The sequence below is a fragment of the Oryza sativa genome, chromosome 4, assembly GCF_034140825.1.
Source record: "Oryza sativa Japonica Group chromosome 4, ASM3414082v1".
Classification (NCBI taxonomy): Eukaryota; Viridiplantae; Streptophyta; class Magnoliopsida; order Poales; family Poaceae; genus Oryza; species Oryza sativa.
The window spans coordinates 845,468-873,399 of NC_089038.1; the positions used below are offsets into that span (position 1 = coordinate 845,468).

The 27,932-nt window shown below is 45.6% G+C and overlaps 2 protein-coding genes across 2 annotated transcripts; one reads left to right on the plus strand and one right to left on the minus strand.

Annotated features, from left to right (window-relative positions):
- Positions 1 to 363: 363 nt before the first annotated feature.
- Positions 364 to 5,024, plus strand: LOC112938596 (formin-like protein 3). The gene is made up of 7 exons (XM_066309425.1): positions 364 to 380; positions 465 to 547; positions 1,017 to 1,899; positions 1,989 to 2,123; positions 2,747 to 2,812; positions 3,909 to 4,061; positions 4,464 to 5,024. Exons 1-6 carry the CDS (start codon positions 364 to 366, stop codon positions 3,928 to 3,930), a joined length of 1,206 nt encoding a protein of 401 aa, XP_066165522.1. The 3' UTR covers positions 3,931 to 4,061; positions 4,464 to 5,024.
- Positions 5,025 to 5,998: 974 nt separating this feature from the next.
- On the minus strand, positions 5,999 to 15,666 carry LOC112938595 (protein synthesis inhibitor II-like). The gene is made up of 2 exons (XM_026024579.2): positions 15,519 to 15,666; positions 5,999 to 6,883 (listed from the first exon to the last, which is right to left on the minus strand). Exon 2 carries the CDS (start codon positions 6,827 to 6,829, stop codon positions 6,296 to 6,298), a length of 534 nt encoding a protein of 177 aa, XP_025880364.1. The 5' UTR covers positions 6,830 to 6,883; positions 15,519 to 15,666; the 3' UTR covers positions 5,999 to 6,295.
- Positions 15,667 to 27,932: the final 12,266 nt, after the last annotated feature.

The following is a 27,932-nucleotide window of genomic DNA, read 5'->3' on the forward strand; positions in this document are numbered from 1 at the left end:
ATTAAAGTTCCGGATGGCTACTCAGGAAACATATCAAGATGTGTAAATGTTGGTCAGGCAAAAATTTCAGGACTTAAAAGTCATGACTACCATATTCTAATCCAACAACTTCTTCCTGTTGCTTTGCGAGGTGTGCTTCCAGACAATGTTACATCCGTATTATTTGAACTATGTGGTTATTTTAGAGAATTAAGTGCAAAAGTCCTATACATAGATGTGCTTCGGAAGTTGGATGAACAAATTAAAATGACATTATGCCGTATGGAGATGATATTTCCTCCTAGATTTTTTACTGTTATGGTGCATTTAGTTGCTCATTTAGCAACAGAGGCTGAAATAGGAGGTCCTGTGTGTTACCGATCGATGTACTTTGTGGAAAGGTATGTTTATATTACAAATACAATTGAATTTGTTATCCAATATATATTTCTTAACTTTTTTTTCTCATTTCCATGTTTATGTAGATATTTGAGTGTGTTGAAGTCATATGTGCGTAATAAAGCGCATCCTGAGGGATGTATAGCTGAAGCATATTTGGCAGATGAGTGTATGACATTTTGTTCTAAGATATATTGAAGGTTTTGAGACAAAGCACAACCTACTGTAACGCCCCGATTTTCGTTCGGGATTAAAAATCATTTAATAATGTATTTTCTAGAAATTAAATAAAAGTTAAAGCAAATTAATCAAGTGAATTATTGAGGGAATTAAAAATTTCCTTTAAAAATCACTGGCCGAGAATATTTTGTAATATTCTTTGTGCCCTAAAATAATCTCTGAAATTTCCCGCGAATTTTCGAAGCTCGAGAAATAGTTTTAATAGCACAAAGATCATTGAATCAATTAAAATAAAAAGAAAACAAATAAAACCCCCCTTCCTTTCTTTGGGCCATTTTCGGCCCAAGTCTTCATTCTCTCCCGCGGCCCGCGCGCCCCCTTTCTCTCCCTCTCGGGCCGGCGTCCTCCCTCGGCCCGCTCGGCTCTCTCTCTCACTCAAGTCCGTTCCGCCTCCCCAGCCGGCCTCTCCCTCCCTCTCTCTCCGACAGGTGGGACCCGTGGACCCCACCTGTCATCCCCTTCCTCCAGCTCCAACTGCTGCCATGGCCGCCCGAGCCGCCCCACGACGCCGCCGTTTCCACCCACCTCCTCCACCCCGCGCGCGCGCGCTCGTCCGTGGGACCTCGCCGCCCACGTCCTCCTCGTTCCCCCACCTCTCCCCGCGAAAACCGCCGCCACCCCGAGCCCACTCAACCACGTCGCCGGCGCCCCTTTCTCCCTTCAAATCCGCCGCCAACCGGCCTCCCCGTCGACTCTTGAGGCTATAAAAAGCATCCTCGGCCTCCCCTCTTCCATTTCCCCATTTTTCCCGAGCTCCCCGCGCCTCCCTAACGCCCTCCCCACGCCGCTCCCGTGCACCACCGCTTTCCGGCGAGCTCCGTCCGGCCGATTCCGCCGCTCCACCCACCGCCGCGCCAATCCGCCACCACTGTCGGCTTCGCGGCGCCGTGCCGCAGCCCGGCCTCTACTCCATTTCCCCTCTCCGCCTCTGGAACACCGCCGCCTCGTGCACCACCTCTCTCCCCCGCCGCCGCCGCCTTCAGCCGGCCGCTGCTGCCGCGTTAGTCGTCGCCGCACCTCGCCGTTTGCGTCGTCGGCAACGCCGTGCCAAGCTCTACCCCGGCCTCTGCTCCGTTTCCCCATTTCATCGCCGCAACCACCTTTCCACCGTCGACCCGAGCTCTACCACCGCCGTTCACTGCCTCCAGCCGTCCCGTCCCGCTGCTCCGGTCGTTGCCAACCCGCGCCGTCGCCTCCTTCGGCTCCGCAGGGACGAGGGGAACCTCGGCCACCTCTTCCCATCGCCGGAGACTCACGGGACGTCCGCTATTCCGTGCGCCGGTGAGCCCTTCCTCCCTTCTTTTCCTCTCCGGCCGGCCATGTCGTTGCCCCGTCCTCCCTAACAGTTCCCCTTCCATCCTGTGGCGCAGCTGCCGCTCGTCCGCCTGTTCCCGAGCTCAGCTCGTCACCGGAGCGTCGTCGTCTCCGTCCGCCCCGAGCTCCGCCGTCGCCGCCTCCCGTTGCCATCTCGCCGCCGGCCGCATCCTTCGGCCGTGTGCCGCTCGGTGAGCTCCCCTCCCCTTTCCCGCTACCCTCCGCCGCTCACCCGCGCGTGCTGCCGCGCCGGTGGTCGTCGCCAGTGACCATCGGGCCGCGCGTCACCGCTCCTGGCCGGTCGGTCGGCGAGCTGGCTCCTGCCCGCCCGTGGCCGCCCGATTCACCCCGGGTGAATCTGGGCCGTCCACGTGGCCGCTCGGCGCCGCCCCGCGTCGGTGCCCTCGTGTCGCCACGCCGGCGCCACCGCTGCCGCTCGTCCGCCGTGGCCGTCCACGTGGTGCGCCCGCGCACGTGCCGCGATGGACTGAGTCCACCGTGCGCCCTCCCCTTGTGCCGTTGACGTGTGGGACCCGCCTATCGGCGTCGGCCCCTCTCTTGCTGACGTCAGCGACAGTCCTTTTCCTTTAAGAAATTAATTATTAATTGCGCAATAAATCGTTAAAAATTCTAGAAATTCATTTAAATGGCTCAAAACTTCTAAAATTCATATCTAATTGATTCGAACTCCGAATTGAGCCATTCAACTTGCAAAATTCATATAAAATTGAGCTCTACATGTTTGTTTAGTTTTTATGTACTATTTCCTTGGTTTTTATTAGAGTTTTTCCTCATTTTGCGTGCCTGCGTGTAGAATCCGTCGTTTCGGAAGTCCGCGGTCGCGAGGAAAAGTGTTCGGAAGATTGTTTGAAGAAGCAAGGCAAGTCACACATTCCCCTTGAGCATTTTGATCCTAATTTACAAATGTTTTACCGTTTGCAAATAAAATTGCATGTCTTGCTAATTACATGGGATTAGGGTTTACCTATCTGCTCGCTTGTGCCATGTTTACTTGATATCTGTCCTTCGTCAACATTGGGTAATAAATCGACTAGCTCATGTTACTTATGTGACCTAGCTAGAACTATATGCTTAGCCATGCTTAATTACCACTAGCTCAGTTGATGGGATAATTACAGTATTAGACCTTTTTTAGTATCAGAATGAGCTGCGTGCTCGAGACATCTGGCCATGCTTCATGGTCGTAATTATCCAACTAAAATGCGATTACATGGTGGGCTGTGGGTGCATGGTTTTGCTAGTCGCACCCATGGCAATTAAGGACCGGTTCGCGGGAAACCCTGGAAGAATTTATCGTGCTTACCACAAGCCAGCGTGGGCAACGGCTGGGCTTGTAGTGTAGCTTTCCTCTAGCCGACGCATCCAGGCAAGGGTGGGCGTGATGGAGTTTGGATGGGCCCTGCGACGGCCTATGCGACTTCTGGATTCACCTAGGCACGAGAGGGGACTGCCCGCTGCCTTGCGAGGAGTGGGGGTGAAACCTGAGGTGTGGTGTGCTTGGTTAGAGGGGGTTATGCGAAGGGTCCTGTCACGGCCTCTTTCCAGTATGTCGTGGTGGCATGTCAGCGCACGGAAACGTGTCGTGGGGCTGTGTCTTGTGGGTACAGTTGTACACCTCTGATCAGAGTAAAACTATTCGAATAGCCGTGCCCGCGGTTATGGGCGGTCGACCAGATTCACCGTGATTAGTCCCACCTTAATAAATCGACTCAATGCACTGTAGTTCAGGTGGGTTGGTTGGGCCTGTTCAACGTGGTGTAGCGTTGATAAGTGGAGATTTAATGTTACTTTAATTACTCATCAGTTTTACTGTTTTGCTCAATGAAATATTTTACAATCGCCTTTATGCAAATAGCCACAAGCCTTCCTTGTGTCACCTTGCACGTCTGCATCGTTGGTGTGGCTTGCTGAGTACGGTGGTTGTACTCAGCCTTGCTATTATTCCCCATTTTCAGAAGTGTAGTGCTTCTGAGCTGAAGACGAAGTTAGAAGACCAAGGCTCAGACCCCAGTTGAGTTTTGCCTGTGGAGTGGAGCTGAAGCCCCGCTAGGATCGCCTTTTTCCGCTACTGTCGTTCTCTTTTGGTGTGAGGCCTAAGTGCCTCTTCTGTAAGTATTTTACGCTTTATTTACATTTGGATCTGTTTATTACTTGTCGTTTTGTGTACCCTGGCTGGTCCTGGACAGGGATTTAATACACAAAATAGTCTGGAAATTTGGGCTAAATTTCTGGGCGTGACACCTACCTTCACGAAATGATGATAACGACGAGTCCATTGCTTCTCTTGATGATGAAAATCAAACAAATCTTTTTCCTCGTGCTGGAAAACCTCTTGGCAAGCCTAGAAGTTATGTGTTATAAGGGGTTTGGCTAAAATCCAGGCACATAGATATGTGCCTTTCGATTGCCCAGATGTCAATCCATACCTTCTGTATTATCTCAAATTCATATACACTGTTAGCATAACTCTTTTTGCAATGAGCATTCATTACATTATTTTCTTTTTGTAGAATGCATGCTGAGGAGATTACAAAAACATATCGGCGCGGCCGTATCACCCCAAATATTATCGAGCGTACACAAAATGAGAAGGAGGCTCCCTCCAGGGCCAAAGGGCCAAAAGGCTCCCTCCGGTGGAACAGCAGTCAGGAAGGGAGTTACAATCTGTTTTGTTCAGGAGGCAAGGGTAGCTCTTCCACGGCGGTCGGGCAGGTAGTCTCGGCGGTTCTGATGGCTTCTGTGGAGGCCTTTGTGGGGAGCAGCGAAGCAGCCGTTGGGCTTCTCGTTCCGGCTGGTGAGTGGCCAAGATTTGTCTCTTGGATCTCAGCTAGTCCACACAGTGAGCTGATGTTGTTGCTCTGATTTATGTTTACATGTGGTTCGGTGGTGGAATATGTACATGTGTTTCTTTTGCCTGTTGGTTCCCATCTAGGCGTGCTTTTTTTTTTTGAAACGTGTTGTTTATGTGATTAATTAACATGAGAAGGATCTGTTAGAAACTAGAGGAAAAAACTATGGCAGAAGAACGAAGTATAGGAGCTCGAGAAAACATGCATAGTAGTAGTCCCGAACCACATTTTCGTTGATCTCATAGTTAGTCTGTTCATGGGTTCAATTTTTTATCCTTCGATCTACGATTGCGTATTGCTTAGTTTTGAGGATATCATTATTCTTGTAGGTGTTTTAAGTCCTATGCGTATGATAGATTTTGGCGCTCAAATTTTGTAGTAAGACTGAATTTGAACATTTTCATGTTGGGGCATAGGGTCAGGGCTAGAAGGTTTGCATTATAATGATGCATATTTGTTTGCTCCGTGTTAGCTGTCATTAGAAAAGTGGAGAACATTGGGGAGTCATTTCATATATAACTGAAAATTGAGAACTTAGGTGCTAAAAAAGGTGGCAGGTGTATTGTCTTTTTGCTTGTTGGTACCTAGTTTTGACGCTTGCCGACAAGCTTACTGATTCTGTGCCTTTTTAATTTTAGCTTTTATGCAGCTTGTGATAGTTTGTAGTAGGTGATTATTTCAGGAAGGCTCTGTGATTTATGTTATAATATGTTTTGACACTTGACAAGCTTATTGATTCTGTGCTTTTTTTAATTTTAGCTTTTATGCAGTTTGTGATAGCTTGTAGTAGGTGCTTTTTTCAAGAAGGCTCTATGATTTACGTTACAATACACATAGTTCAAAGTAGATAGGACTTTTGCTTTTGTCACCGATGGACTATGTTTTGAGTGCAAGCTCCTGAGAGAAGTAATCTTTTAGTTCTAGTGCATGCTTCTACTTGAAGTTTATAACACATCTATGAATTTTTTGTTTATACTTAATTAGTTTGTTAGCCATTAATTTGGTCATCCACCAAAGTTAATTTTACAACCTACTAAACTAGTTATTTTTTAATTGAATTATACCAGAAAGTAGTTTTGGAACATATTAAATTTGTTTCTACTAATAGTACTTAGGTCAGTAAGCACATTTTAGTCAAACAGTGATTAGTTTTGTTAGAAACTTTCAGTCAAGAGAGATTAGTTTTGTCTACTAATTTCATTCATTAAAGATGAGCTTTATTAATTACCACTGAGCATGTGCTAACCGTGGGGCTGATGCATTTTTTGGAAAGAAAACATCCCACGTCTAGTTAAGCACACACACGTTTAACTAGCACGCACATCCCAACGAGGCTCACTGGAGCCACGTAATGGTTTCGGAACACAGCTCCCTCCAGGGCCAAAGGGCCACCGCGACGGTCTTCAGTGCGATATCCAATGTGTAGACGCGCGTACTAGTACGCAGATCTTTTGCCTCATTGCTGCTCCACGTTCCACCCTCCTGCACGGATATCATGAGGGCACAGGACACGACCCTCCACTTGATGACCAGCTCGTGGAGCTCGCCGACGTCGGCGCCGGACTCCCAACCTTCCAGGATGACGTCATGGAACGGGCGATTGCCAGGGCTCGACCGACGTAGCCGACGTCGGCGGAGTCCCTGGGCACGAAGCTGGCGACGAGTTCGACGGCTTCAAGGATGGTCTGCTTGCTGACGCGAACCCCCGCCAGATTCCTCGACCCGCCGACCAGACCAGGGTAGTCGTCGGCGAGCCGGAAGACCGTCGCCACCGGGATGAGCTCCCGCGGCCTATTGCTGAAGATGTACCACAGGCCGCTACCGTCGGTGAAGCCGGTGATGTAGAGGTTGTCCCGGCGAATCGCGAGCATGATTTTGTTGTCGCCGGCGCCGACAAGCTCGAGGATGAACCACTTGAAGGGCTTCCTGTTGACGGCCTGCTGGTGCAAGACCCAAACGACGGTGTTGTCCGGGCCCCACATTTTGTTGCTGCTGTCTTGTATCAGAAGGGTGTAAATGTACGACATGAGTTCTCCGTAGTCGTCTGTGGCCACATTGAAGCTGATCAGGTCGTAAGGTCCCTGCATGCAGTACGTAGATCGAGCAATTAATATCTATAATTAATTAATTAATTAACCAGCAGAAAAGAAAATTCATCACGCAACATATCGATCCATCCAGTGGATTCTCTAATTATTTATTTTACACAGGATGCATGAATCGGACGATCGAGCTAGTAGTACGTACGGAATTTTTTTGAGAATTAATATTATTTTTATGGAAAATCGCAAAAGTGGTGGCCAACCGGGGAAAATCGCGAAAGTAGGTCCCTGTCGAACGGATGCAATTCGATAGGGCACCTATCGAACGACGGGCAGCCGACAAAGCCCTGTCGAACGGCTGGCGTTCGACACGCTCACCTGTCGAACGGAGGGAGTTCGACAGGGCCCACCACCCGGCGCCGCGAGGCCTGTCGAACCGGGGGCGTTCGACGGGGCCCTCCACCGACCCTGTCGAACAATGGGCGTTCGACAGGCCGGTTTAAAGCCCCGTCCACCAAGGCCGCGAGTTCGATTTGTTTGAGGACCACATCGCCAGCCGCCGCCGAGAGTCGCCACATCGTCGCCGTGAGCGCCGGAGGGAGCGAGGGGAGGGGATAGCAGGCCGGAGAGGAGGCCGAGGAGGCGCCGGTCGGGAGAAAAGGGTTGGCGACGCCCTCCAGCAGTAAAGTTAAGGTATACATTAGTAATCCCTAAGTACAATGCATATGAAAGTTTAATAAAAAATTGGTTTAAGAGTTGTTAATTGTTTCGCATTGTTCGATGTTAGTATGTATGGTTAGCACATATTTGTTATTGCTAAATGTTGGTAGAGGTATTTAAGTAATTTTACGGTTAAATTAGTTCTTAGTTAGTACATATTATTGATATGTTGTGTGTTAAAATAGGTACAAAGGTGTTATATTTAATTTGGATTATTAAACTAGTTGTTTGTTACTAATAGTTGTAAATTAGTACACGGCAATGTAGTATAAGTTGTAATAGGGTAATTATCGAATGATTAAATGATTAAACGTGAGACTATTTGTCATGTTTTATCAGGATGTCAGGTGATATGCCCATTCGTCTGTATTATGGCGATTCTCCTATACAAATATGTGATAGCGGGGTGGATTTGACTGTATATGCCTTCCATGATACTAGTCTGAATGCACCGGAGCATATGGGTTTGAACGACGTGTTAGGGTGGTTGTATAATATGTTTGGGGTAGATCTAGTGCACGATAAATTTGTCATAAATGCCGTGTGGCCAGTGAGGGGTCAACATGGATGGCAGTGGAGAGTAGTGGAGGTTGCGTCAACTGGGAGTTAGAGAAAGTTTGTTAGTAAAGTAAGGGAGAAAGGCTATAGCCTGGCAATAGTGGTGCAGAAGACAACATGTGTTGATCAATCGGGGGAGTCAAGTCATGCCGTGGTGGAAGAAACTCCGTTGGAAGGTGGACAAGCTGAAAATGTTTGGCGGACTGAGCAAGGTCGAGGGGAAGAAGTAGTAGAGGGTAATACACAAGGAGAGGTCATTGTTCGTGGTACTAATCGTGAGGCCAACGACTCGGACGATGAAGAACCGGATTCGCCTATGCGTGTTGATGCAGCGGAGGAGAATGAGGCGGTAGTGGATCAGATGGAAGTGGAAAACGAGGAATACCTTGCGCTTGTAGTGGAAGGAGAAGATACAACACTGTGGGACAACGAAACTAACATACCCGATGATTGGATGACCATATCAATAAGTCGTATGAAGGTAAACGATGGTTTAGATGCCCACTGGTGTTATGATAGTAAGCAGGTGAAAGTTGGACAGATGTTTCATGACAAAAGTCACTTACAAGATGCGGTGAAGAGGTGGGCATTTGTCCAGAAGCGTGAGTTCAGGGTGAAGGTTTCAAATAGGACGACGTATGACGTGAAGTGCATACAGGGTGGATGTCCTTGGAGAGTACATGGTTACAAGCCACAACATGACACTTTATGGGTAGCTTCGAGGGTTGAGCAACATACGTGTTTGTTGGAGAATACCCGTCTGGTGCACAGAAACCTGACAGCGGCATTTGTGGCACAAATGGTATATTCAAAGGTGGTTAGAAAAACATCTTTGTCCCCTTTCACCATAATGCATGACGTTGAGAAAGAGTACGGATATGAGATATCGTACGACAAGGCTTGGAGGGCAAAACAGAAAGCATTGAAGATGAGGTTTGGAACTTATGAGGATTCTTATCACAATCTTCCCCCACTATTGGAGGTGATGCAGGCAAGAAACCCGGGCACACACATGGCTATTCTCGATGAGGTGAATGAATATGGGGAGAATGTTCTTCGTCGGGCTTTCTGGTCATTTGGGTGCATGATAGAGGCCTTTAGAAATTGCATTCCTTTGCTCTGTGTTGATGGCACTTTCATGACAGGCAAGTACAGAGGAATAATTCTAACCGCGATCGGAGTCGACGCGGATAGCCATGTCGTTCCTGTTGCTTTTGCATTTGTTGAAAGCGAGAACACATCAAGCTGGCTATGGTTTTTGCGGCACATTAAAATGTGTGTTGTTGAAAACAGACCAAATGTGTGTGTTCTGCATGACCGACACGCCGGTTTGTTATCAGCGATACAGAAGCTTCAAGAAGATGTCACACAGTCCGTGCCATGGCCAGATTTACATAGCAGATGGTGCATGCGACATTTTGGGGCTAATTTTTATAGACAATTCAGGAGTAAGAGATTGATGGACCTGTTCAAGAAGTTATGCAAGCAGAATCAACAAAGAAAGTTTGATGCCATATGGGATCAACTGGATCGTTTGACCACTACACACATGGAAGAGGTTAGGAAAAAAACCTATAGTTGCCAGACAGGAGGAGCCGAAGGGACTTGAACCCATTCCTAATGAAGCACCAAGTATTACTCGGCGCAGGAAGCGTGGAAGGGCCACGAAGTGCTTCACGGAGTGGGTAGAATTTGAGCCAAGGGAGAAATGGTCGTTGTTGTACGATACAGATGGATCGAGGTATGGTGTGATGACAACAAATCTTGCTGAAGTGTATAACTGGTTTATGAAGAATACACGACCTCTACCACTTGTTGCTATCCTGGAGGGCATCACGAGGGGTACACAGAAGTATCTCTGTAAAAGGTATTCCATGGCTAGTCTGAACCTCAGCAAACCCAGTGTTAAGTATAGCCCCGCTATTACACAGTACATGGATGAGAAAAGTAAGAAGGGAGGAATCCACAGAGTATGGCCTGCTGGGAATAGAGAGTTGTTATTTGAGATACGACTTCGTGACAAGAGTGGTGTCGGCATTGGGACTACTGACATCACATTGGAATGCACGTTGTGGCCAGAGTATCACGCTTGCAAATGCAATTGCAACAAGCCTTACCTGTTACATCGGCCATGTTCCCATGTTCTTGCTGCTTCCGCAAAAGGGGGTGTTGATGGAAACATTTTTGTTTCTCCCTACTTTAGAAAGGAATCGTGGGAGGCAACTTGGCGTGGTGAATTGCGTGGTTGGCGTGCCGTGTGCGATTTCACTCGTCCTCCTCCAGGGCAAGCCAATTGGGTTCCTGACTCAAATTTATTAGTTGATACTAAGGGTCGTCGCCAGTCGCGCAGGATCAAAAACCTTATGGATGAAGCTGAAGTGAAAGATCGTTCTCGTCGTAAGAAAGCTTGCATTCTTTGCGGGGAGAACCATTGCCGTAAAGATTGCAGCATGTACAATGTAGGGCAAGATGCCACAGGCGCTGATGTTTGTCGCGTTCCAAAGGGGAAGTTGAAGAAGAAAAATAATCCTTAGTTCGCTATTATCCTTGGTGGACTCCCTACTTTGAAGATCGTTATCGTTCAATTTATGTTTAGTGCATCAGTAATTTTAATTTGAACTTTCTTGCACTTTTATTACCCGAATCTATTTGTAATGGCCTTGTAATTTTCATTTTGAACTGCACTGCACTTTTAATATCGTCATGTATTTGTATTGGAATTGTAATTTAAATTTCGAACTGCACTGCACTTGTAATATCATAATATATGTGTCGTGGGCTTGTAATTTTAAATTGAAATGTACTGAACTGTTCTTATCTGTATCTATGTGTGCTGGTACTGTAATTTTAAATTGAAATGGCATGCAAATTTGTTACTTGAATTATGTTGCATACATTTACTGTACTGTTACCATACGTGCATTGTACTAATGTGGTTTTCGATCTGCAGGTATGGCTGATCAATATGATGGGCAGCTGATAGACAAGGAGATCGATAGGAACCATCGATCGCGACGTCTTAGTACAGGAACTTTCTGCAATGTGCTAAAGATGAGAGGACCGGATCAATATTGGCGTATTGATCCTCGTTGGGTTTCAAGGTGTGTGAAAATATATTGTTTTTACTAATACAAGGTGTTTATATTTTCATGTATTAATAACTTGCGCTCTGTCATGTTGTAGGCTGAGAGTAGCTGGGTCTTTGACGTTTGCACGGTTGGTCGAGCCTTCACGTGCAAGGTCCGAACGAATCCACATTGACGCGGCGCTTCTGAGTGCTCTTGTGGATAGATGGAGGCCTGAGACCCATACTTTCCACCTCACAGTTGGAGAGATGGTGCCCACTCTGCAGGATGTGTCTTATTTGTTGGGGCTGCCGATAGCTGGGCCAGCAGTTGGCCCAACAATGGTGAATGCTGGATGGGCGGATGACCTTCTGGCCAGTTTTGGTGGTGTGCTGCCTGTTGCACTGGAGGATCTCACAGATGGGCACGGTCCTACGAAAAGTTGGTTGAATCAGTTTCGACAGGATGTCTTCCCTGATGACCAGGAGGAGTGGATCGTGCAGCGGCACTTAGTCGCTTACCTGTTGTGGTTGTTTGGATGGGTGATGTTCACGGGAACTCACGCTGACTCCGTGGACAAGCACTTCATCCACTTTGCGGAGCAGATTGCAGAGTTACCTATCGCGGAGATTCCACAGTACAGTTGGGGGTCGGCGGTACTTGCGGCGACATATGCCGGACTGTGTGATGCTTGCGTGAGGAACAGCAAGCAAAGTTCACTCCCTGGATGCCCATTGCTACTTATGTTGTGGGCGCACGAGCGCTTCGACATTGGTAGGCCTCAGCTTGACTCGTACGCAAACTACAGTTTGCGAGAGATGTATAGGTCTGGTGTTGATGACATCGACGATCGTCCCACTATGGGATCCTTGTGGACACACCGTGAGGTATTTTTCGTTAAATTCGTTGATGTTATCATTATGAATACTAGTTCACAAACTTTCCTTATATGACTAATGAAAACTACTACTTGTTACAGCCGCAGTGGGTTAGCGGGACGACACGTCGTGTGTACACTCAGTTTGTAGCTGACTTTGATCAGCTTACGCCTGACCGTGTTCGGTGGACTCCCTACACTCAGCACGATGTCAATGATCGTGCACCGCACGGTCTCGCGGATCTTTGCACGCGAGATATGCAACTCTGGATGACGACTTGTCACCTCGTGGTGGACGTGCACGTCGAGCCACACAATGTCCACAGGGTTCTCAAACAGTTGGGCATGTATCAGGACTTCCCTCCGAGAGATGGTCGTCCTTTGGCTGATAGTCTTCATAGGTTAGTTCACATCACAGTTGTTTAATCCTACATTTTTTAAAATAAATCACTGCACAACATTTTTTCTGATGTGTGAATTTGTTGTTGTGCAGGTACTCCAGAAAGGGGCTCGGGCTTTCCTACGAGCTAGTTATTGTGACCACGGTTCAGCCGACGGTACAAGAGTGGGAGCACGCAGCTGATAACTTGGCACTTCAGACACCTCCAGACGATGGGAGTTATTATGGAGCTTACCTTCGTTGGTACCGCAGTGTTACACGATGGAGGTGTTTTCCTCCACAAAGAGATAGCACCGTCCCCCACCAGGCAGCGATTACTGACACGTTTACCCCTCAGCCTAGATCAGCTTACAACTCAATGGTACGTGTTTATTTGTGGAATTTGAGCAACTAGTTCAATATTTTTAAAAAGTTAGCAAGTAGTTCAGTATGTCTAATAAATGTGCAATTGGTTCAACTAGTTCCTTTTCTTACATAAATGTGGAACTAGTTCAGTATTTATAAATGATGTGCAACTGGTTCATTATTTCTAACAAATGTGCATCTTGTTAAATACTCTTAATAAATGTGCAACTGGTTAAATAATTTTAATTGCCTTGATTATTTGTGGAACAGGCGGAATTTGTTGAGCACGTTCACGTGGAGTCCGACACCCTGCTGCAAAGACTAGAGGCAAGACCTCCAGTCGTCAGGCCTGACGACGTGGCGAGCATCCTTCGCAACTTCCGTGCACGTGCTGCCGCACTACTACGTCGTGTCTCCTGTCGGAGCGCGGCAGATGTGGTGTAGACGTCGGGCCGATGGCCATCACCACCACTACCCCGACGTTCCAGCGTGGATCGGAGTGGTCCATCCTCTTCACGTCGCGGGTACGAAGCGGCCCACACATCTCACGGTCGTCCTTCCTTTCAGCACACCCCAGCACCGGAGTACACCAGGGGGTCAGCCGGATCAGGGGTACCCACGTCGAGCACGGCACCACCACGTCCGCAGGTATTCCAAACTCCGCCTTATGTTCACCCCTCGCAGGGAGCATCTGGGTCGGCACACTTCCCTTACATGCCAACGGGGGACAACGTGTTGAACACACCAGCATAGGGACTTCATATCACTCCGCGTGCGCCAGAGCAGGGCCACACACAGCACACATGTAAGTCATTTTAAACAATAACACGCTTTAGTTTCTAATTATATGTATCGTTACTAACTACGCCATATTTTTTGGTTTCTCCCTCTTGTGCAAACAGACGATGAGTACGGTTCGGCGTCGACGCATCACGGAATGCCTGCTTACTCCCCTCGCACAGCATTCATTGAGGACTTCTTTTCCACTGATCCTCCCCAGGGGGAAGTAGGGATGGATTACTGGCACGCAGCACCTCAGGTCACACAGCCGACGCAGGAGACGGAGGCCGGTCAGGGCCAGACGTGACACCACAGCAGGTAGCTAGAGATAGGCACCCCCCTGATAATTTGACATATCCCACTGAGCAGATTAGGCGTAGGAAGAAGGGAGGACCTAGCAAGCGTGCGAAGGGCACTGATCGTCCTTGACTTATCTATTTGTATTAAACTTTTAGTCATTTATGTTCTGTCCGTACTATTTGAGAAACACTTTACGATTAACTTAGTACTATCAGTACTATTTCATAAACTTCTTCGGATAATTACTCAGTAGCATACCCTTCGAATGAATCATGACAAATTATCATTCAAATATACAAATAATGAAACTAAATAATTCAAATATTTTAACCAACAAATAAATACTACAATTTCTGACCAAACATTATCAAAACCCTAAATCATATACATATAACATTACAAAAATATTTTCCTTTCTTACACACTAAAATAAATTACATATTATTAAAAAAAATAACTTATTACAAATAAATGGAGAACGCGACCCTGTCGAACTGCGCCAGTTCGGCGGATATCCTATCGAACAGGGGCAGTTCGACAGCTCTGCCTGTCGAACGGGGGCTGTTCGTAATAAATGGAGAACACGACCCTGTCGAACTGCGCCAGTTCGACGGATATCCTGTCGAACAGGGGCAGTTCGACAGCCCTGCCTGTCGAACGGGGGCTGTTCGACAGGTCCTGTCGAACGGCAGCCTTCCGATCTCCTCGCCAGTCGCGCTCTGGCCGTTCGATAGGCGCCCTATCGAACTGCACCCGTTCGACGGGGACCTACTTTCGCGATTTTCCCCGGTTGACCACTACTTTTGCGATTTTCCATAAAAATAATATTAATTCTCAAAAAAATTCATACGTACGTGTATTTCTGAGATACTAGATGCATGAGATGATCATATCTCATATCGATCGGAACACAAATTAAAAATTCAATGGAACATTACAAAATCTAGCATAGCAGCACAACCCTCTTGATCGAGAATCGTTCGTAATATACGGGGATGATCTGACCGAGCTACTGCACAATTATTACGTACTAACTCCCAATTATATATATTGCGCGGTTAATTAGACTTAATAATAAACTAATGAATCCAAATCAAGTTATTGCATTCGATCGATATATGCTTGCTGATTCTGCATTTATGGTAGCATCATATATATACATACATACCATGGCCTCATGCATCTCCTTCCTAGTAGCCAGTGTGATCGATGTACATACATACGACTGTCGATCAGTATCAATTAATGAGATCACTAGCATGCTTGCTTGATAAGGTAGTATCATATTTGGATCGAGAGAGTAGTGATCGAGGAGTTCTACACTAGTAACACTACACAGGCCGGTGCAGACTGCAGAGTAGTGGTCGTGCAGTGCAGTGGATGAGTCAGTCCTGCACGGCCGGGCATGCTTAATTGTTCCAAGTTTCCAACTAATAATGCAATGCAAAAGCTAACATCGGCAGCAAAGCATGTATATTCCCTTGATTTATATATAGGGGCCGATCTAGCTGCTATAGGGAGACTAGTTAATTAGTGGGGCTTAATTAAGATCGATTAGCTAGGAGACTTAAGGAGAATGAATCCTCAGTACGTGAGAGTGAGAGCGCAGGAGAGGGTTGGAAAACTTACTGGTTAGGATCCAATGGGGGGTGTGCGTAGTCGGCCATCGCCGGTGCGGCCAGTGCTGCCGCTGCCAACACCAGCAGCACAACCGGCAGGCGTGGGGTGGTTGCCATCGTGCAGTTGTGCTCTGCTCGGCTTGTAGGTGGGTGCTGGAATAGATATACCGTGCAACTCTGCCCCCCTTTATATAGTGGTGGCCTGGTGGGTGGCTTGCTTCATCGTGCAAGCCATACGCATGTGATCCATTTAGAATATATATAAAGGGAAGAATATTTACAAAGAGGGAGAGAGATAGAATTTACAAAGTTATTACATCACTCTGTCTATCCATGATTTCCATATAGGCCTTTCTACTTCTTTTACTCTAAACATATGTAGAGTAAAATCCACCCTGAACCTTTGTTTCCAAGAGTTTAGATTAAGTTGAACACCATCAAAAAATTGTGCATTTCTTGTCGTCCAAATGTTCCAATTAAGCTGCAATTGCCACCGCTTCAATAAAGAAAGATTTCTGGAAATATGCTTTAGCATACATAATCATATTCATGAAACTGAGGTCCATTCTCCAATGTATTCCAAGGTAAACCCAGCAACTCTTTGCAAAGGAGCAGGAGAAAAAAAGATGGGTCGTGTCTTCAAGGGCTGCATCACTGCACATTACACATTCTGGTTCACCATGTACTGTGAAATGTCTTCTCTGTAGCATTTCTCTAGTGTTTAATCTATCCATCATAAGTAGCCACATAAACATTTTCAGTTTCATAGTACATTTACTCTTCCAAATTAACGTACTAGGCAAATTAAGGAAAAATAACCAACTGCTGCTCCATCAAGCTGTAAGAGATGTGATGGAGATGGCTATATATGCATCCTCCGATCCCTTATATGTAGAAGGATTGCATCGGCAGAGCTTGCATTGGGTCGTTGCTAGCTTTTTGAGCCGATCACTGTCTTGATCGAGGCTGCAATAAGCCAGCTAGCTAGCTGATATATATAGGATGGGTGGGTTGCAATAAGCCAGCTAGCTAGCTAACTGATTGGGTGGGTTTGTTGCACCTGAAACTTTCCCGGGATATATATACTCATCTGTATGTGCAGGTCGATCACTGCATTAATTGCATCTATATCGCTCAATATGGAAGAGCGCGTCCTTTTTGCATCAACGCGTTGGGGTACGGTGGTCCACGGCTACTGTGCATGCACCTCCGTCGCTCTCTTTCGCGCGTTTCTTTTTTGTGTTCACCAATGCAAGCTTGTGCATGCGGCAGTGTCCTGTCTCGATCTTGTGCAACGGCCGGACCTGAGGCGTTTCCTGCTCGAGTTTATTTGGATCAGAGGCAACAGGCTCGATCAGCTCCACCCACATTCCGACGCTGCTTGTGGTCAGATCGGATGGAGGAGCCTCTTCGGCTAGACTGCACGAAACTCTCGATCATGTCCCACGCCTCCTCCATGACATGGACCAAGTCGATCGAACGCGACCGAGCACTGATCGAGGAAACTAGCTAGCTAGCAAGTACGGCGTGCGAAGAAACGGCAGCCGAGTTAGCTAGCTAGCTACGTACCACTACGCCAGATCCTCACACCTCTGACGGGATACCTGTGACAGGCAAACGATTTGGTCACTAGTGACCATTACCTCTGACGGGTCAGACGGGATAACGTCACCGGTGAGCCATCCGGCCGCGGACCGTCACAGGTATCCCCTCACCTGTGACGGGCCGAAAGGAAAACCCGTCAGAGGTATACCAGTGACGAGTTTTGCTTCCAACCCGTCACTGGTATCCCCTCACCTGTGACGGGCCGATACATTAGAAGCCGTCAGAGGTGATGGGCCGCCACCTGTGACAGCTTTCATTTCTGGCCCGTCACAGGTGAGGGGATACCAGTGACGGGCCACTGAATAGAAGCCCGTCAAAGGTATGACCAATACCTTTGACGGGCTTTTTTTATCTAACCCGTTTGAGGTGTGTTGGGTCTATAAATACCCCCCAAACTGCCAACTGCTTTCCATCCCGACCATTTTACTGTTCACAAATCGGTTGGGAGGGCAAGGGGGCGATTTTTTGCTAAAATTCAAGGTAAAAAACACATTATTCTCCATTCATTCTCAACATATCGATCATCATTTATTTTTCTTTGTATGTTGTTGATTTCAGATGGATCGTAGATGGATATACTATGCGCATCGTTCGTCTACCGAGTATAGAGAGGGGGTCACTGAATTTGTCACATTTGCGGATAATGACAGAAAAAGTAGGATGAGCATGCACATGTTGTGCCCATGTAGGGACTGTAAGAATGAACAGATGATCGAAGACAAGGATGAAGTGCATGCTCATTTGATAATGAATGGATTCATGAAGAAATATACCTGTTGGACCAAGCATGGAGAGCAAGAGGCGCCTGATGTCGCAGCTGAAGAAGTGTTGGATCAGGATGTAGAGAACACCGCCGCAGCTCGAGAAGGCATGTTCGTACCTTCTGCTTTAGGTGGAGAGACCATAGATTTGGACACTCAATGTCTATCTACAATGTTGCATGACATTGAAGACGCAGAGGACAATGACAGAGATTATGAGAAGTTTAGTAAGTTGGTGGAAGATTGCCAGATGCCGTTGTATGATGGATGCAAGTCGAAGCACAGCAGGTTGTCATGCGTGTTGGAACTCATGAAGCTTAAGGCTAGTAATGGCTGGTCGGACAAGAGTTTTACAGAACTCCTTGAACTGTTAAAGGATCTGTTGCCAGAGGGGAACAATTTACCTCAGACGACATATGAAGCGAAGCAAGTATTATGTCCGTTGGGCATGGAGGTCAGAAGAATTTATGCATGTCCGAGCGACTGCATTTTGTATTACAAGGAATACGCTGACTTGGATGTCTGCCCTATCTGTGGGGCATCAAGATACAAACGAGCAAAGAGTGAAGGTGAAGGAAGTAAGTCAAAGAGGGGAGGCCCAGCAAAGGTGGTGTGGTATCTCCCAATTGCGGAGCGCATGAAGAGAATGTTTGCGAATGACAGTGGGATGACAACTGTTGACCTTAACAAGGTTGGATACTCGGACGAACCTTTTGTCCTTGCCAATGATGTAACGCAAGTCTTTTTCGTGAAGGACATATCTAGCAAAGGAAAGAAGGGCAGAGGGCCTGATGAGCCTAAGCGTCAAGTGGTTCTCCCAGGCAAAAGAAAAATCGTCGGAGTTGAGGACAAGACTGACGAGGATTACGATCAGTTGGATGGGCAACCCCCTTTCACGGTGACGATTGACCCTAGCATCCTCCTATCAAATGAAGACACCCCTTACTCACGCAGCGATCACAAGGAGGGAACAATAGTGAGGAGAAAGTACGTGCGGTCAACCGTCACCGCCGATGTAATGCCGTAATTATTGTGTACACGATGTAAACTATTTTGGATGTATTGATTATCCATATAAATCAATTGATGTATGGCATATGTTAATTACGCACGATTATTAGAGGTTTCAACAAGTTTAAATCATGTATATGTTAGTTATATGTGATACTTACAATTTTTAAAAGTTTTAAATCACACAGGTGGCAATTTCATATGTATGTTAATTAGAGTTTTTAACATTTAATTTACTAGCATTCATATGCTAATTATAATTGACTAGAGGATTTTTAAAAGTTTTAAATCACGCAAGTGGCAATTTCATATGTTAATTAGAGTTTTTAACATTTAATTTACTATCATTCATATGCTAATTATAATTGACTGGAGAATTTTTAAAAGTATTAAATTTAATATATTTTTAAAACTATCATTCATATATTAGAGTTTTTCACAATTTAATTTACTATCTTTCATATGCTACTTATATATGACTATTCGAATTTTTAAAAGGTTTAAATCATGCATGTGGCATTTACACATGTTAATTAGAGTTTTTAGCATTTAATTTAATATAATTCCTACGCTAAGTATATATGATGATTACAATTTTTATTAATTTTAAATCATGCAGTATGTACATACATATCTTAATTAGAGTTTTTACCAATATAATAATATCATTCATATATATGCTAAGTATATATATATATTGGAATTTTTATTAATTATAAGTCATATATTTGCTTATTACGATTTATCCACTTAATTTATTACAGACAAAAATAATTTTTCGAAGTAATTGTCATTAATCTTTGTACTTTAAATAATGTTAATGCATTAACTTCTATTTTATAAACACATATGTAAGCGAAAATCATATGCAGTGCTATAATCTTTAGGCCCGGTTCTTAACCCTAACCGGGTTTAAAAAGAATTTTGAAATAGCGGGAAAAGATATTTACTCCCGGTTGTTGAGAACAACTTCTCAACAACCGGGAGTAAAGATCTTTTCTTTACTCCCGGTTGTTCTCAACAACCGGGACTAAAGATATCTTTAGTCCCGGTTGTTGAGAACAACCGGGAGTAAAGATCCGGGGGTATATATATTCCCGGTGCGCCCTCGTCTTCTTCACCAACACTTAGACGTTTTCGGCCGATCGATCTCTCTCGGCCTCTCTCCTTCGCCGCCACTGCCTAGGGCAAATCCTCTCTACCGCCGCCTCCTCACTCACTCTCTCGACCGCCGCCGTCCTCTCCACCGCCATCTCCACCGTCGCCGCCTCAACCTCTCCTCCGCCCTCTCCGCCGCCATCTCCGCTGCCCTCTCTGCCGCCATCTCCGCCGTCCTCTCCACCGCCATATCTCCACCGTCGCCGCCTCATCCTCTCCTCCTCCCTCTCCGCCGCCATCTCCGCTGCCCTCTCTGCTGCCATCTCCGCCCTCTCCGCCGCCGCCGGTCGTCCTCTCCGCCGTCCGTCCATCGACTTCCCCGACCTCCCCGACCCCGACCTCCCCGACGCCGGGATCCCCGACCACCGCCGACCGCCTCGACCCCTTCGCCACTGCCTCTCCGCCGCCGCCACCAGGATCCAGGACGACTACGGCCTGCGCCGCCGTCTCCAAGTACGCCGCTTCTCCAAGTATGCCGCCACCCTCCCCCATTCCTCCTTTTTTTCGATGGATGAATTGCATTGTTTAGATGAATGAAATGTGATTTGTTGTTTCGATTATTGGTGCTGCTGTATAGATGAATTAAATGTGATTTGTTGTCTGTCGATGTTTTGGATGAATGTAGGGGCTAGATTTTATATACATGATTTTGGTGCAGTGAATCTTGAATGTGGATTTAAGTGCAACTGCTGCTGTCTATGTTTGCCCTTGCTGTCTATGTTTGCCCATGCTGCTGCCTATGGTTGCAACTGTTAGTTAAGTGCAACTTGAATGTGGATTTAAGTGCCATTTGGAGGGGGGGTGACTGGCACCTGTGATGTTTCTGTTTTTCAGAGGGCATGGCTAGCAATTCCTGAGGCTAGCCAATATTTAGCATTTATTTTTTTCTGGAATTAACTCATCAGTGACGGTTCGGAAGAAACATCCGTCACAGGTAACCTCACCTGTGACGGACTCGCAAACGTCGGACCGTCACAGGTGACCCACCTGTGACGGGCCTTTACTTTCGGGCCCATCACAGGTGGGTCACCCTGTGACGGCTACTATATACCGGAGATCATCACCTCTGACGGGCCTTTATTTAGGGGCTCGTCAGAGATGAGACACCTGTGACGGGTCCTAACAAGCCCTAGTCTAGCTTAGACCAACACCTCTGACGGCCTTCTATTAACTTGCCCGTCAGAGGTGGATGTCACCACTGACAGCCGGCCACCCGTCAAAGGTGACTGGACTTACCAGTGACCACTGATCATTGACCAAGCCCAAAACCGTCAAAGGTGAGGGTTTGGGCCCGTCACAGGTGACCTTGACCAGTGTAGTGTACGTACCTTGCATTGTCTTGTTAGGTGAATAAGTAGGTGTTTTTTGTTCTCACTGCACTCGGATCGATCATGGAGACCAACCGGCAGCGATCTTCAGTCCGTTGGATGAAGATGGATGGTTGGGATTGGGATCGCGCGAGGAGGCGCGGATCGATGACGTGGCATGAGGCCATTTTACCAATGAAAAAATTCAAATCGAATTTTATCATAATAAATGAACTCATGTGAAAAAGTTGTCAAAAATAAAGTTGTAGAACTCATTGAGATCTACCATTTTTATTTTGGTCATTTTTCCATCCGAGTTTGATTAAACTATAAAAAATTTGAATTTTAAAATATATGAAATTCAAATAATTTTTTGGGTAGTAAATGTTTTCAAATGAAAAAACTATCAACAACAAAGTTGTAAAACGCATCAAGATCTACAACTTTTGGTTTGGTCATTTTACTATATGACTTTGTTTCAACAGTTTGAATTTGAATTTCAAATGATGACTACTTCAAACAACATTTTCAACTAATAAATGATTTCAACTGAAAAAGTCATCAATAACAAAGTGGTATAACTCATCAAAATCTATAACTTTTATTTTGGTCACTTCTTCATCTAACAAAGTGATTTGTAACATTGTTCATAAAATGTACATATCTCTTATATAGTTCTATAAACTATAAGAGATATATGTAAATTTTATGAAAATGTTACTATCACATTGTCAGATAAAGAACTGACCAAAATATAAGTTATAGATCTTGATGAGTTATACAACTTTATTGTTGATGACTTTTTCAGTTGAAATCATTTACTACTTCAAAATATTATTTAACTGTCATGAGTTAAAATTTAACTCATAGGAGTATTTTAACTCATTAGTGAATCTACTGTTGGATGGGGAGGGAATGGACGGTTAAGATTGAGATCGCGGGAGGAGGCGTGGATCGATGACGTGGCATTAGGCGCGGATCGGTGATTTGGCGGTTGGCAGGAATTACCTTGGCGGCTATTTCGAACCGCCAAGAATATTATTACCTTGGCGGCTATTTCCAACCGCCAAGGTAATACCTTGGCGGTTGGAAATAGCCGCCAATAAAATCGTATGGCCGCCAAGGATATTCTGTTTTGCTTGGCGGCTAGTTTGAACCGCTAAGAAAATCTTGTGACTTTAGATAAGAAAATCAACTGGCCACCAATATAATCTTGGCGGCTGTTTTGTGACCGCTAAGAAAATCAACTGGCCACCAAGAATATTCCGCTTTCTTGTAGAGACTTTAGATAAGTGGTAAGATTGGAAAAAGCAGGGCCCAACAGAAAAACTACAAAACTACAGAAGAAGAGTAATTTTATGATCCTCGAGGAGGTACCACGAGGTATCAAAAATTTAGTGTAAAATTTGGTACGTAGTATTTAGGTACCAAGAGGTACCAAATCTTCTATTATATACTAAAAGTCCATTAAACTTCCTAAAAACGCTCTCAAACTGTCACGTAGTTTCCTCAAAACGCTCTTATGTCATCACGTGGCACATCGAGGGAGTTGAGAACTCCCTAGGGGCCCGCACGTGCAGCGCATGGGTTAGTTCCATAACGTGAACTAACGAAGATTAGTTCCATATATAATCGTGTTTGGAGACAAGATTCGAAATTAAGCAAAATCTAATCACATATGGCATGCAAGATTAGGCACGTGCAGCGCATGGATTTGTCATGAATAAACGAAGATTAGTTCCATAATTGTGTACACAAGGCAATATTTCAAATCTATCTCATAGCAAAATTTAAATCACATATGACAAGATTAATTTCATGAGTCAAGATTACATATACATACATATATACATATATACATATACACACACCGGCTTGCATACATATATGTACAGCTCGCCAGCAACACCTTTTAATCCTCCGCAACACACAATTTTGGTGGCTACATCCTCCCATCCTCTACAACACGCAATTTGAACACAGGTGATCTTTGTAATAAGAGGTCTGCGGCACCAGCCCAGCAGCTGATGCCCAATCTAACTAATCAAGGGAAATAGAGAGGACATGACCAGAAGAGGAAGGGATAGAGAGAGAGAGACCAGGGCGGCCACCTGCTGAGCTGGGAGATAACTCCCAGGAGGATGTTGAGGTGAGGACGGAATATAGGAGGGGGACATGGATATGGCGCTGCAAGCTGCAACAGTCATTATTAGGCCATGTTCGGTTAATATCTATGAGAGAGGGATTGGAGGGGATTTGTTCCACACCTATTATGGTATGGAATTATTCCCCCTCAATCCCCTCTAATCTTCTTCAATTCCCCTCCTAACCGAACAAGGCATTAGGGAGAGGGGGTCGGGGAACTACAAAAGAGTCCAGTACTCCAAAGTAAAGCGTGTGGTGTAAGATCATTAGCCTTAGCTTTTGGATTGCTATCATGGACAAATTAAGTTCATTTAATGTAGTATAAGCACAACACATGGGTTGGCCATAAGTGACACGTACAACATCTCCAGACGTTATCATCGTTATTACTAGCCAATGTTTTTGATCAATTCCTCATGGTTTTGTTTCATGCGCGTGGGATCAAGGCAATGAAATCACTAATGGTTAACTGCAGTTTTTTCACTAATAAATGATTATTTCATCTAGATGTCTTAATAAATTGTAATTAACATTCCTGTGTTTTTCTGTGCTTCATCTAAATATATGCTCTTTTCAATCTTTTGTTTTACAGACGCTCCTAATAAATCACCAGATGACACGCTACAAACACTCTACATTATCACATGATTTAAATCCGTGAGCCCATTATCTTAGATCCTTTAAAACTAAACCATTCAATTGCTAAACTTCTTCGTGTACGTACAACGGTGTATAAGAAAAAAAAAACTTATTCCTAATCTAATGCACGTGTACATATATACGACACAATTTCTATGTGTGTGGACCTTTTGTATTGACAATTGTTATGCATAAGAAGTTTTTCAACCATAAATTTTTTCACCGAGAGACAAAGTCATAATATAAAAAATCGTAATAACAACAAAAAATGATATTTTAAATAAGAGGCCCGCGCAACTGCGCGGGCTACCTTACTAGTTTACTAAAAAAAAGTAGTGCCTCGTGACACCTCTTTAAGGACCGTAAAATTGCTCCTGTAGTATACATTGATCTGTAAGTCCAAATTTGTGAGTTTTGGTCGAAATATATATGATTCATCAATTCAAAATTACTAACTTTTCGTACTCTGGTTAATTTCTGTACAGAAATATCTTGATCGATCTGTACCGTTTCTCTTCTCTTCTTCCTATACTGGCCTACTGCATGTATATGCATTCACGAACTCGCAACTTCTGTGCCACATGCCACGTGATATGCTGGATGGTAGTATCTGCTGCGCTACGATGCACGTACGCAACGGCTGAACCACCTAATCGAGCTTTTTTTTTTATAATAAATCGGTATTTAGGTGCGCCAATTTCATTGAGTATACTGGGAGGGAAAAACTGTATAGGAAGAAGAGCGTTACAAAAGAAAAAGAAAAGGAAACTAGAAAGTATTTTCTAAAAAAACTAAGGATTGATATGTGCAAGGCATTTTGCTTCTACTAGGGCCCAAGTTTTGGTCTCCTCCTTTATTTTCGTAATGAGAGATATTGTCAAGAGCTCTATCCATATCTCTCATATTGTCAGTAGTAGCATAGTGCAAACACCTTTCCTAGGTATCCTAGGGTAGGTTGCCAACGCTGTACACCAGGTATGTGACGTACATGGAATAATTGAGAGAAAAAAAGTGAGTAAAATGGCTCAAATAAAAGTTTAAAAAATTATCTTGTTTGTTTTGTGCTAAAGCTAATTTGAGAAAGAGTGATAAATGCAATAGGTATATATGTATAGTGTTTATTTTTCAACCTATGTGCTTGTGAATATATTGCATTATAAATCATTTGAAATCATGAATCCTTATTGCTAATTCGAGCTTAATTATAATATCTTTGATTCATGTTTATAATATAGTGCATGTTTGTTAACTAGTTAATGAATTTATCTCTCTTGTCTTGCAATACATGATCATGAATTGTTTTAGGTACACTTCAAAGCTCTCGAAAGAAATATAAAATATAAAATATAAAATGGTTATTCCAAGTGGCGATCATGACATCATTGCATATGTGCTTCATTGGTTATTATTCTCTTTTGCATTCTTGATGAAATCATTGTTAAAGGAGGAGAAATATACAAAATGCATGCTTCTTGAAAGAGGGAGAATTGAATTGTTTCAATTTTAAAAATAGTCGATTTTGTGCTTTGATTGCAAATTGATGGGAGAAATTCTTTCTTTTAAAAAGGGGGAGAGTTTTTCTTTTTCACTTTTGAGATTTTTGTTTTCATTTTTCAAAAACACAAAATTGCATTTTGAAGATGTTGCCAATGTGTTCATCAAGGGGGAGAACGTGAAATCATTATCATGGTTAATATTTGTGATGAACAATTGGCTATGCAAATGATTTAATCAAAGAATTAGTTTGAAAAGATGTGTGGATGTTAGTGTGAGTGCGTGTGACTAATGTGGGTCAGGTTGTGATATTTGTGCCCAGAAATGTTTGCTTTATCTGATTGTGTGCAGGTGACTTGAGGTCAGCCTTGGTCAATGGTGAGGACCGGGATTATGTTCAGGGAAAAACAGAGGTCTAGTGCGGTCGGGATACCATGTGAGAAGATGACTAAAGTCAGGATTCTTGGAGGTCAACTTCGGTCAACGGTGGGGATCGGGACTAGACTCAGGGAGGAGTTGAGATCCAGACGGTCAAGGATACCGGGTGACGAAGTTGGATACAAGATGGCATACGGTGGATGAATACTGTATGGATGAGATCTTCGCAATGGGAAGGGTTGAGGCTAGAAGGATATCGACTTTTGAGAGAGAAAAATTAGGGTTTACTTCGAGGTTTCAATCCTAGTTCGTGAGTTGAGAGGGGAGTGTTTTAGGTACACTTTGTAAACATATATTGATGCAATAAAGTTGATATACTTTCAAGTGTTTCGTCGATACGTGTTTTTCTGGATCCTGACGGTTGGACCGGAGGCAAGTCTGCAGTCTAACCACTGGCGGTCACACCCGCGGCAGGGAGACGGTTCAACCGGCGACAAGGCGGCGGTTAGACCGGCTGCGTGCGAGTGGTTCGACCGGCGGCAATAGAACTACGTCGAGATTTCCATCGATTTGAGGGTAACTTTTATTTTCGGTAAAAGCTTTTGGGGTTTTGGTTTTCCTTGCCATTCACCCCCCTCCTGATAGGCTTGGTTATTCGCGTTCGATCCTACAAACTGCAACGAACCGAGGGAGCTAACGAGATACAAGGTTTTCACGAGTCCTATATAATTAGCTCGGCTTCTAGTCTAGTGGCATTTGATGACCCTGTGGTTGACCTGCGTGGTGTTCGTCCCCGGTCGGTACAGCCTCAGCGGGCACGTCGCGTCCACCCTCCTCGTCCGGCCGGCGTGCACCGGCCGGAACCTCACCTCGCCGGTGATCTTCAGCTCCAGCGACGACACCTCCTCCCCCGCGCGCGCCCATCTCCTTCACCAGCTCCGTCAACGCCGCGCCGCCGAGATGAGCCGCCACGCCCTCGTCGGTCACGCCGAACCTGTCCGTCTCGGCCGCCTCCACCCTCTGCCCGGCGTCCGCGAGATGGACGGCGTGGAGGAGCTCCTCCCTGGTGGCGAGGCGGAGCTCGGCGGCGAGCGGCCGGGTGTACTCGGCGCGGACGGCCATGTTGGGGTTGTGCACGGCGACGGTGAGCGAGATGCCGTAGGCCAGGTCGGTGCCGTTGGCGCCGGCGAGGTCGAGGCGTGTCAGGGACGCGTCCTCCACCGTGACGCCGACGTTGAAGACGACGCCGTACGAGAGGATCAGCAGCGCGGCGACCAGTAAGAGCAGGAGGGTGCAACAGGACGCGCACATCACGCAGCTCCCCGGCCCGCCCGCCATTGTTGCGATGACGCCAAGAAATTACCTACGTACCTACGTGATCGATGGATCGATCCACCAATGAGAACTTCGCCGGAATCACCAGCGTTTATATATCGGTGGTAGTGCTGCTTCTTATTATAGTTGGCCATAAGGCCCGAGGCCCGAAGGCCCGGCCCACGGCATGCCTTTTTGGCCCGGCCCAAGCACGGCACGGCCCGACTTGGGTTGGGCCCATGCCGGCCCGGCCCGACCGTCGGGCCGTGCCTGGGCCTCCCTACCAGCACGCTGGGCTGGCCTGGCACGGTCGGGCCGGCCCGGCACGATGGGCTGGCAGGCCAGACCCGGTACACAAAGTATAGGGACTGAAAATAGACATATAAATGTCAATGTCTAAAGAATAGGAACCTTAAATAGACTTATTTTAGCTATTTATATACCACAGCACAAAGAAGAGGGAGGTAAAATAGACTTTTTTTAGCTATACAATGTCACAGCCCAATAGGAGGGAGAAAATTTAGACTTATTCTGAGGAAAAGCACGATGGCCCATCGTGTCTTCGGGCCGGCCCGGCACGGCCCGAAGCGTGTTGGGCCGTGCCTGGGCTGT

Coding starts and splice junctions, on each gene's coding strand:
- LOC112938595 (XM_026024579.2), bottom strand. CDS start 6,829: ATGTCGTACATTTACACCCTTCTGATACAAGACAGCAGCAACAAAATG.
- LOC112938596 (XM_066309425.1), top strand. Junction 548..1,016: donor AGCATATTTGGCAGATGAGT/GTATGACATTTT, acceptor CCGCCTCCCCAG/CCGGCCTCTCCCTCCCTCTC. Junction 2,813..3,908: donor AGATTGTTTGAAGAAGCAAG/GCAAGTCACACA, acceptor CCCCATTTTCAG/AAGTGTAGTGCTTCTGAGCT.